Here is a 12,401-nt window from a genome sequence, read left to right as displayed (position 1 = left end):
ACAAATTATACATAAAAAAGGTAAGTCATATACATACAACGAAACAAACAAATAAAGTTAAAACAGGAAGAGATTTTCCAAAGCCAAGTTTTAAAATTATTTTAATGGTAAATGGCAAATTTTATTTGTTTTTAACAATATGGCTCGTTTGGTATTTTCTAGACAAGATTTCCAGTTAAGGCCGTTTGTAGAGAATCAGAAATAAAATTTATACACGATTTAATGATGATGATTCATATTGATTTAAATTAAATACAAATGGCCTTAAGCTTCTTAATGGCACTGCTCGGATCACATAGATTTATCAATTATGAATACGACTTCTATTTTTATTGAAACTTTGGTTTCTTCCATGATTACGTATATTGGTTTTTACATTAATACAAATATCCTTATATGTATTACATATATACACACATACATACATAAAGAATAAAGTAGTGAAAAAATCGTGCAAGCAAAAGTTATCATAATATAATAATACGTAGTCAAGCTTTTATATTTCGATAGAAAAGTGATGATGGTAAATAAGAAAATAAAAGTTTTAGATAATAGCTAATTTGCTGTTCGAATATATTAGAGATGGATTATACAAATACACATGTAGATTGGATTTATACATTTTTTTTGTCTAATAGATAGTTTTTGAGATCAAAATGATATTCTAATATATATATATATATATATATATATATATATATATATATATATATATATATATATATATATATATATATATATATATATATATATATATATATATATATATATATTACGTAAGTATATAAATAACGTTTTAGTGCTATAATTATGTAATATGTATGAAATGAAAGAGTTAATTTTACGTGTATTATATTATAAAATGTATACAATGCATACAACTAATTATAGTCATGATATTCTTTTTGATAACATTATACCGTCAATGTGAAAGGCGATAAATACTAGTGTTTAATAAAAATTTGACAAATAAATACTATCTAAAAATGATTTTGCAACGTATCACCTTTCATATTCATATTCATATACAAATCATTGAGCTACAGAACCAGATTTGGAGATTTTTTTGTTACATTTATAGAAATAATCAAATTGATTAGCTTTTGAAATGATTTTAAACGACGGCATTACTTTTTAAATGAAAATATAATATTTGATTCAAACTTGATTATGATTTTAGCTTGTATACATAAACGTGTCAAGTACATATGTATATATATATATATATATATATAATATGGATTTTTACTTTCTTTTAATAAGCAACCCATATGTATTACGGTTTATAACCCGACGACTCCAATATCCAACCATCAATAAACTTATACAAACAAAGAAAAATGATAAAAATAAATTAACATAATATTGAAATATCATAAATCGACATGAATATGCATCGAATAATATTTTGTATGGCAGATTTAGGTTAATTTGTACGTAGCATTGCTCATGAAAATCTAATACGGATACATTGAATGCAATATTATCATCGTGAAATAATATAGTAAATGTCCATATTATAACGTAATCTTATGTGTAAATGTGTACATAGCGATATTTTAAATTGAACAAAGTGTGAAAGTTGAAATTGCATAGAATAAATAGTTTACATACATATTATATATATATATAGTAGGTGTGTGTAACAAAATTCAAATAAGTAATTCGAAATCATAACATACGCTTTATTTTTGGATACGTTCGAATCATATTGTAATGATATTACTTTAATACACCACTTGTTGACTTTGAAGCCGGAATATCAATACATACATTGGTGAAACATTTCCCTCTGCACTTAATTTTATCCCCGATCAATAGCTATTGTGCTCAATGTAGAAATCTTGGACTCGATACTGTTTATATATAAGAAGAGAAGAATTGGACGATTATTAGTAATGTATATATACACATATATATGACAGTTGTATTTAGAAATTAGCGATTTTTTGTATTTGGATTTGTTTTAAATAATTATACATAATACTGATTGCATTTTAGCTGATCGGCTTGACTTTTTCAGATCACGAATTGCAATGACAAAATCAATATTTAACAATAAGCACTCACAAGAGCCTTTTCTCTACATATATATCTCTGCTATATCATATTACATGGAATAAACGAGAGCTTTTTTATACCGACATTAGATGACACTTTGTAAATCGAGGGATTTTAATCTTTTTTTTGAAAGTTCGTTTATGAAATACTTTGCTGCTCGTTGAAATTCAACTGTAATATACGTATTAAATATATGAATTGATATGAATTAGCAGATTTCAGAATTGAAGATGTTGTACGGACATTTTTCTCACCGTATTTCATGAAATAGCCGATGCATTTTGACTTTTTAAAATAAAATAGAAAAAATCGCCAATTTCCAAACGATCTTATGAGCATGAATTGTTTCAAATCAATACTATACATACCGTTACACTAGCTTGTAAACCTTATACGTATAAAAACCTTTATTTATAAACAATATTTTTATACTATCATTTAGAAATGTTTCATATTTTAGATCCATAACTTAGGGATGCCTAATCACAACGTTGTAAGTGCCACAGGGGTAGAACCAAGTCATAGTTGCATTTTCACTTGTATTAACAGTATTTTTTTAAATCAAAATATCAGTATTTTTAATCCTACGATATTCCTTAACTGGATGAATATTGCTAAAGGGATGATTAACAGTAAAAAGAGTTGAGAGAGATGACGCTATAGAAGTTGTCCATTTATTATTATGAAAGTGGTACATACAACGTTATTATGGCATTTAATCATGACATACACAAATGCTGGCACTTGGAATGCTTTGTTGTTTTTATTTATTTTTCTAATCTCTAAGACTTATTGATTGCTTGTTGAATGATTATAATACCTCGCAGAAGAATTAAAGTTTATTAATAAATGTTGCAAGAATGAATTTATATAAATATTTAATTTGTTAAATAATAGTCTCTGCTGAAGATTACATTTTCTAGCACTTGAAACGTTATGTTTTGGCGGTTCGGTGATTACTGGTCAAAAATTACTCGTCACAAAGTCACTAAAATCTCTATAACGGAACATCTGGCAGCCGAAAAGTCCATCATACTAACGATAACTATCATAGTAACGAGAACTTGAGTGCCAAATATTGTGTATTCGCGATTTTTATGGCAAAAATTGTCTTTGTGACCACCCCAATGTGACGAATAGTCCAATTACCGTTTTGGCACCACTGAATGAAGTTGATGAACAAAAGTGATAGAATACAGGTTTTTCATTCCAAATTGACCCATTTTCATTTTAAATTGACATCAAATTGACATTTTGCATTTCAAATTGAAAAAGGTTTAATTATAAATGAAAAAGGGTCAATTTGAAATGAATAAGAGTCAATTTGAAACGAAAAAGGGTCAATTTGGAATGAAAAACCTATATATGTAATACAATATAAAGGTTTTGTATTCATCCCTCAGTAAAAAAGGTGGTTTAGAAATAACTATGAAGGTTTCCAAACTAGTATAAAGATTTGTAATATTAAAAACGATATACATACATACATATATGTAATATTTCAATCCAGTATTTGAAGTGATGAAATTATATGTATGTAGGTAAAAAAAAAACCGCACTATAACATACAGATATAGAAGATTTGGTGAGTTATACATATAATTTATGTAGTGATATCACTATTCAACTGTAAGTAGATTTATATAATAGTATACGGATAAAATATGCACACATGAATTTGTTAAACCACACACATCTTAAACACTACGATTATGATCACTTTGCGCTTTGAATTAATTGTACTCGAGTGAAAAACAAAATCAATCACACAAACAACGTATTGTAGAACTGAATCGATGAAAAGTTTCTTGTTTGGATATGATTTGAAAGAAAACAAATAAAAAAAAAAAAAAAAACAACAAGGAAAAACAAAAATAGAAAGTATAACGTATAATATTATATGTATATACTTTTGTATGTGGCTGTTCCATTTTGCAAATTATTTTTCTCATTGTTTTCGCGATAAATGTCCATTACCGTGGCCTGGGAAGGTGTCTCTTGTTGTGCAGCGCCAGATGATCACTCCTGGCGAAGGACCTTTCGCAGACGGTGCATTTGAAGGGTTTTGCTCCGGTATGTTTCCGGTAATGTCGAGTCAACTCGTCAGATCTGGCGAACCTCCACTCGCACTCGGGCCATTGGCAAGTGTAAGGTTTTTCTCCTGGAAATTTGCACAAGGATCAAAATTTTTCATAAGACAATTCAAGGCCAACGCTGGCCACGATCGAGTCATCACCCCTGTCTTGGAAAAGCCACCCTAGAAGATACATCACAAATAGTGCAGGAAAACATCGCCAAATTCCAAAGTAAACTGTAAACGTTTGCAAACGATCGTTGGTATAGTTATAAAGTTATCGCACAGTTAGCAATAAATTCACACGCCAGGCAAAACAATGGTCGCTCAAACTTACCAGATGTAAAATCATCGATGATAATCTCTTATTACATAGCATACAAGTACAGATGTAAGTAAAAACTGAACGAAATTCGATAAATATAGTCGCAAAACGTAAAACAATACATCGTATGCTAGTCTTATGTACTATTATTTAATATTTTGTGGGAATTAGTCTCACCTGTGTGAATGCGTTGGTGAGCTTTTAAATGTGAGCTTTTGGTATAAATCTTGCTGCATCCTAAAATAAATAAAATCAATATTTTAATTGGGTTTTATGTAATTATTGTTTGATAAATAAAGTTGTAAAATAACATTTATATAGAAATTTAATAAATTTTTCTTTGCATTTCTTCAAATTTTTATTTAAAATACGGTGAATATATCAATATATATATCTATGTATGTATAGGTTTTACTTTCCAAATTGACCCTTTTTTATTTTAAATTAAAATTTTTCATTTCAAATTGACATTGAAAAGGGGTGGGTGTTCATTTGAAGCGAAAAAGGTTTAATTTGAAATGAAAAAAGGGTCAATTTGAAATGAAAATGGGTCAATTTGGAATGAAAAACCTGTATATCATACTTTATGACAAAAAATAATATTTTCACATTTTTGCTATCAAATCTTTAATAAGAAGTTTTTTTTATAAAAAAGGTGTTGGAACTTTCTTGTGTCTTTTTAATAAAGAAAATTATATTCAAATATCATTTTAATGAAATTTACGCAGCTTTTCCAATGCCATGAAGTTCATAAAAAATTGAACATATTTTATCTTAATTTTTAAACGTAAAAAAACCAAAAAAAGGTATTGATATTCTAACAATATTAAAAGCTTTAAAATTCATCAATAGATTGAAATAAATCAACAAAATAGTTTCCAAATTTACTGATTATTCAATTTAATTCCATATAAATTAAGTTTAAACTTGACATTCCTTCTAAAATATGCAATGCCTTTCCAAGATCAACAATTAAATACTAACGTGAGGCTCGGTTGACCCGTTCCTTCCTGTCATTTGTTGCTCTTTGCGAGTACTTTAGTATTGCCGTGCCCTGAATTAACTCGACTTTTACCTGATGAAATACTCCGACTGCCTGGTTCGCATATTATTTCGAACGGTTGGGCAGCGTATGGAAATATTCTGATATATTATATTATCAGGTAAAAATCGAGTTAATTCAGGGCACGGCAATACTAAAGTACTCGCGAAGAGCAACCAATGACAGGAAGGAGCGGTTCGACCAAGCCTAGAGGATCCGTCCTGTCGAGAATTCCGACTTTTACCAAAAAAATTTTAAATAACGATTATTATTATTATTATTTCCCTAATATTTGAATGCTTTTAAGCAAATCAGAAATTGGAGGAAAGGATATCGTATATTAAACTTCATATTAATTATTGTAAAAAAGATTTTTAATTCAGTTCGATATAGAAACAAACATTCCTAAATTTAGTTGTTTATTGGAAAAGGTTCGTGACCGTCGCTATATATACATATGTATATAATATAGGGGTCTTCCTCACGGGACCGAAAGTGAAAAGCCCGAAAAAGTAAATATCGAATGGCAAAGATAAAAAAAAAGGTTGTATAGTAAACGGTACTATGTATATATAATATGGTTCGGTGATTACTAGTCAAATGTGAACCGGTCACAGGACAACTGGTCGCTCTAGATCGGTCGCATCGGTCACACACATCACACAATCGGTCAACCAGTTTTCTCGTGACCGATTTTAGGGTGTGACCAGTTTTAGTGTGACGGGTGATCACGTGTGACCGATCTAGAGCGACCGTTTGTCCTGTGACTAGTTCACATATGACTAGTAGTCCGTTTACCATATTATATATATATGAGTGGCATGCGGTGAAATTATCTCTCTTTTTGTCATACGGCCTTGTTTAATGTGCGCGCGTAGGATACGGGAGGAAAAGCCTGTTCCTCTTGTTCCTGTTGTATCCTGCTCGGGCAAATTAAGTGAGGATGTACGACGGGGGGAGAGAGACTTTTACCGCACGCCACTGATATATATGTATATACTAACCGTTTTTCATATGTATGCATGGTAAACGAACAATTTCGACTTTTTAACATTCGGTGCGGTGATGGTCACCCATAATATAGATATAATTGAATATGTATAATTTGAATAGTATGTTACCCATGAATTCGCAATGGTGCACTCTTCGCCTCTCCAGCTCGGGGTTATTCCTCCGGTTAAACCTGGAGGGATGCGAGGGGGCTGCATGGGGGTGGGGCGGCTGCAAGGTGGGCGCCAGGGACGGAGGGGGCGCCAGGGGCAGCCTCGGAACCGGATATGGGGGTGGCGGCGTCCTGCGCGGCACTCCCTGCGCAATAAATGCATCACACCTTATACCCTATATTTAATTTACATTACATATATTTATTTTCAATTTATAAATCAATTCACATTCAAAGAACGACCCCGAATAAATAAACGCAGATTTATCAAAGTTTTCAACCACATAACAATGGCTAGGAATCGAATACTAGTCTACATCTACTATACGTACATATATAATATTTATTTTTATTTTTTTTTATTGAACTGATCTACCGCGTTGTATCAAGATGGTTTTGTATCAAATTTTGGTAGTATGAACTTTTTGAAATACTAGTATTTTTTAATATTGCATCATGACTCCATAACATCTATGTACTGTATTTTATTTCTTTTGAGTATGGAAATAACGTATTAAAAATATGTTCAATAACACTGAGCAACAAAAAAAATTACGAGATCGGAGACTAATCAATCTTTACTAAGTTTGACCCACTGAAGTCGAATATGATAATGATTTTTGTTGGTTAGTGATCGTTTATGAGATATGAGCGTTTAAAATATCATATCGATAAGCGATAAAATCAATAGAAAAAGCAATTGACTATTGATTCCAATACTCACTTTGAGCACCACAATACTAGATTTTGAATTAAAGAGCGTAAAAGCCAAAAAACTGTAAAAATCGCGCATTTTTTTAGACGCTCGTATCTCGTAAACGATCAATAAATAACCAACAGAAATTATTATCATATTCGAATTCAGTAGGTCAAACTTAGTAAAGATTGGTTAGTCTCCGCTCTGGTAACTCAAAAACGTGATTTTTTGTTGTTCAGTGTAATTATTCCATATAAAATAGTTAATAAAAACCAATTAAGTCGGATGATGAAATATCTTTCATACAATTTTGAGATCAAATAGTTTTATCATATATAGATGATTTAATCGTTTCGAATAAGTTTTGATTATTTGATTAAATGTTTTTTTTTAGTTACCAGAGCTGAAACTCAACAACTTTTACTATGTTTGACTTATTAAATTCGAATATGATAACGATTTTTATTGGTTTACTCTTGTTAGTGAGATATGATCGTTTAAAAAATGCGCAGTTTTTTCAATTTTGGCATTTGCGATTATTAACTCAAAATCTAGTATTGCTGTGCTCAGTGAGTATTGAAATCAATAGTCATATGTTTTTCTATTGATTTTTTATTGTTTTAAAATAATTATGATTAATAACTGGCGAATTTTAAATTTCGAAAATGTCTTTTTTTTTTAGAAATTTTTTCCCGTGATATTATGCTTTTATTGGGCCAGTTTTATGTTTTTTAACATTTATCTATCTCAATATTTTCTACTAATCTGAGCGGAAAATGATTTGGATGGGAAAAAATATGTAAAAAAGAATATTTTTGACTTTTAAAATTCGCTAGATAGTTAAGTATTTTAAAGTAATAAAAAATTACAATTAATAGAATGAAGCATCCGAGTATTGATTAAAATACTCACTTTTGGTAAAGCAAAACTAAGTTTTTATTTAAAGACCGCAAAAGTCAAAAAACTGAACAAATCTAATAGAAATCATTATCATATTCGAATTGAATTAGTCAAACTTAATAAAGATTGATTAATCAGCGCTCCGATAATTTTACTTTAATTTTTTGTTGCTCAATTTTATAATGAACAATGTGTTTCACATATTCGTTTTAAAATCAACTATTTGTGAAAATTTTATATTATATTTACACTAAGCTAAAAATAAAATGAAAAGAAAAAAATTGTCTGGTAAATAAATGTCAAAAATATTATATATCTTCTTTTGATAAAAATATAGATAAAATAGCACGAGTAACGCCAAGTGCTTTTTTTTATTAGCTACGACACTATCTATATATGTATGTACATATAAATAATATAAATAGAAGTTTTGAAAACCGAAAGCAATTTTTTATGCGACGTACTGCATTATTCGAGGTCATTCCGTATTATATTAAATGTAATGGGTAAAATTTTAATATTATAATTGTTGAATAGTAACAATTTCGTCGATTTTAATTTGAAGCGTATTCTTTCTGCATGAATTTCTGTAAAAATAGGAAAATTATGTGCTTTTAAAAATAATGTAAGAAAATTTCGCAGAGCAGGGCAATCTAAAAAAATCTAGAAACGTCTTCATATTACATCGCTTAAGTACATAAATTAAATAAAACAATTTTATTTTTTATAAAAAAAGTAATATTTTTAGACAATTTTACGTTTCAAGACTTTTGGCGCAAGCGCAATATAAAAATGAGCAGCAATTGACGCACATGAAATATTTACACAATTAATATTGAACAATGGCATAAATTCGTGCCCGATTTTCATCCGTGTTTTAACGGTAAACGGGCATGAACTTATGCAATCATCTAATACAATTAATTGACATTAATAACAGTCAAAACGCAAAACTGGAACATAAACATAGTCTATATATATATATATATATTTAGAATTTCTCTTGTTGCCTCGACGTAGCGTTGGTGATGTAATTGTAAGTTTACATGATCATATACATATGTAACTATCATACTATTACATATAATGTTGCTTGTAAACGCGCCTTTTGATGTCAATATTAAGAACAGTCAATTCGTATAATGTTGACACATTTCGGCTACGGATTTGTGATTGATTAAGTATATATGTACATATTTGCTGTCGAAAAAAAATCTGTAATATTATAGTCCACTGTAGGAAAATTCTTAGGCAAAACGCACTTGCTGTCCCCTATATCCAATTTCAACCAATAGCATTTTGCACGTACAATGTTCTTATTTTATGCATGGAATGCTATTGATCGAAATACGGTATAGGGGACAGCATGCACTTCGTCCTCCTACAGCGGATCAACTATATATATGTATGTATATATACATATGTAATTTTTTTTAAGTTAACCCTTTGAATGCTGACCAACGCTGATCGTCGTTTTGAAAAACACCGATAGGCGTTGTATTTTGAGCATGTACAAATTAAACAAGAATACTACCCGCTAAGCCTTTCCAAGTAGCATTGAAAAACATGGGTCGTGTAATCCGTGTCAATGTGTATAAAGACTGGTTTATACCGGAATTTCTGAATTTATAACCATAGCAGAATTTCCCAATGGAAATCCCTAACTGCAGAGTATTTTAGATTGTGGCTTGGCATTTAGATTGCGAGCATTAAATTTGAACAACAATGAAGAAGATGGAACTATGTATGTAGTTTTGGAAAAATACATTCATTAATCGACTTATTTTGCTTGTTTTATTTGTTGCAAGATATAATAGAGAGTCTAAACACGCCTATACAAAACTCGTAATCCTCGGCCGTAGTGATCTCGGATTTGTTTGGGTTAGCTACAATTTTTATACCTGCTTTCTTTAGATTTCAAAATAATTCTAGTTGGAAATTTTCAGCGTGGCGGGCTTTCAACAGAAAAGACGTCAGCACTCAAAGGGTTAATGGATTTGAGCACCATGTAGCACGTGTACAAGCGTTTTAATATTTAGGTAAGTAGAGAACGTTTCATTTCTAAAGGCCTACTTCTACTTCGCGGAAAAGATGCGCACACTAGTTTCGTGTACTGAAAGACGTTTCTGCGCATCGTTTCCAAGGAGTGGGGGGTGGGCCTTTATAAATGGAGCGTTCTCTATCAAAGTTGGAGAATTGTTTAGATCAATTTTTAGACGGACCTGCAAAGAGTTTCCAGGCGAGCCAGGGTCTGAGGTGGGTGGTGTGAGAGGGCCCATGTAGAAGGCTCTCGAGATGGAGGGCGGGGGCACCGGGGGCGCGGGGGAGTAGGGCATCTGCGGGGGGTAAACGGGGGTGCGCACACACTGGTGCTCCTGCTTGACATCGAGGGGAGCCAGTAGGGCCCCCGAAGACATGTTTTCGTCGACCTCGAGCTTGACGAAGGGTCCCAAGGGCGCCAACATGGACGCATTCTCCGGGTCTATGTTTCTTATCGACGAGGCTATGTCCTCCCATAGTGCTGGTCTTAGAAATGCGTCGTCGCATCTTCCGGTTCCGTTCTCGAATATATCCAGTTCCATGGAGGGGGAGCTCTCCCCCTCCTCCTTGCCTAGCAGGCTGTCCAGTTCGCTCGTCTGAAAACAAAATGCAAATACATGTAGTCGAAACGTTACACAATATCACTGCTAAAATGGCCATTCGCGAAAATATTCGTCAGCAGACAAATCGGTGGACAAGGTTCTAGCAATTGGTTGTTCGTAAATTAGGGCTACCATGCTGGTTGACTGGGACATGTCAAAGCTTATTTATTTATTTATTTACATACATATATACCAGGAAGGCCTTACAGGTAAATCCCAATGCGCCTTCCTGGCCAATTACAAATACAAATACAAATGCAGCATTTTTATAACAAGTCGTTGAATTGCGAGGCACCGAAAAACTCGCAAATTAACGAGACATCTATGAATTGTACATAAATTTTATTGCACATCAATCAAACTTCAAATAGTGGTGACATAGTAGGTAGGAAGGATTTTTAGCCCATTTTTTTTTTCCGGGAACCGTTTCAACAATGAAATCAGAGAAAATTGGCAAACTCTGATAGGAAACGATCAACCTGGAGTCACAAATCCAGGTCTGACCAACAGCATACTCTGAAAAATTCATTTTCATTCAGGGATTGAACCCGGCACCTTCTTGACGCTAAGCAGAAGCTTAACGACCGAGCTATGCTGCTGGCTATGTTACTATATTATATGTATGTAGTTCTGAACCTCAGTGTATCAGTTGTCCCGGTTCATGGTGTAGCGTGAGACTTACGACTAGAGGTAAGACCGGAAGCGTGCTTTTTTTTAAGGAAACAGGGCAAAATACAAAGCTAGAGAGCATAAAAAAAGGTTCATTATAAAAATGAACAAAGCACGGCGAACAATGATCAATGAACTGCGCAAAGTTGGTCCGCTCTTTGCTTACGAGAACCGAGCATTCTGTCGCATTTTTGCAATAATTTCTTTATTTTTTAAAAATTATTTCTTAGTATAAACTAACATGGGAACACGGAGAGTATCCGCTCTCTAAGTGCATTCGGGGGGTGTACAATGGAGACCCCCGAATTGGCCTAACGGGACTCGGTAAGTGCCCGCTAGAATTCTCAGAACCCGGGCGAGAGGGTGAGACTCACTTAGAAACTGTACGTACGATCGGGGAAGCTGTGGTGAGCAACTTGTAATTTATAAGGAGATACACCGATTATTACGGAGTGAGCGCTGGCTACATGTGGACCTGTGAAGCCTTTCATTTGGATCCTGAACTCACCCCTACGCAACAATATTATTACAATATATTTCAATGCAAAGTCTTTAATAATATTGCTGTAAGTTTTATTGTCCATAACATGACGTTGACAATTACTTTTATCGTCAAAAAACATAACTTCCCATAATATTAATTAACAAAAAATATAATTTCCATATAAATTTACGTAAAATGTACATGCTATCGCGTTCACCCCCCCCCCCCCCCCCCCCAATTCGACACGCGATAGCCAATTACATTTCGTTTCAGTTTCGCATTGCATTTTGGTCAAGAAATACAACATTACTCGTGCGTATAGCAGTCGGTAGAATTTGATTTTTT

The 12,401-nt window shown here is 32.4% G+C and overlaps 1 protein-coding gene across 4 annotated transcripts in view; it reads right to left on the bottom strand.

Annotated features, from left to right (window-relative positions):
* Positions 1 to 1,667: 1,667 nt before the first annotated feature.
* LOC143920953 (uncharacterized) overlaps positions 1,668 to 12,401 on the bottom strand; it is a 98,581-nt gene continuing 87,847 nt past the window's right edge. The window contains exons 3-7 of one of the 4 annotated variants that reach the window (XR_013261381.1): positions 10,484 to 10,897; positions 6,624 to 6,810; positions 4,638 to 4,697; positions 3,972 to 4,222; positions 1,668 to 1,856 (exon numbers count right to left, since the gene is read on the bottom strand). Coding sequence is in view for 3 of the 4 variants with exons in the window: in XM_077444006.1 (XP_077300132.1) it covers positions 1,805 to 1,856; positions 4,039 to 4,222; positions 4,638 to 4,697; positions 6,624 to 6,810; positions 10,484 to 10,897 (897 nt within the window). In the remaining variant the exon portion in view is untranslated. Of the gene's footprint in view, positions 1,857 to 3,971; positions 4,223 to 4,637; positions 4,698 to 6,623; positions 6,841 to 10,483; positions 10,898 to 12,401 lie in introns of those variants that run through there. The other 3 variants (XM_077444006.1, XM_077444027.1, XM_077444016.1) reach the window with 3 other exon arrangements.

Source organism: Arctopsyche grandis, chromosome 2, assembly GCF_051622035.1.
Source record: "Arctopsyche grandis isolate Sample6627 chromosome 2, ASM5162203v2, whole genome shotgun sequence".
Lineage (NCBI taxonomy): Eukaryota > Metazoa > Arthropoda > Insecta > Trichoptera > Hydropsychidae > Arctopsyche > Arctopsyche grandis.
This window is presented reverse-complemented; position numbering and strand designations above follow the sequence as displayed.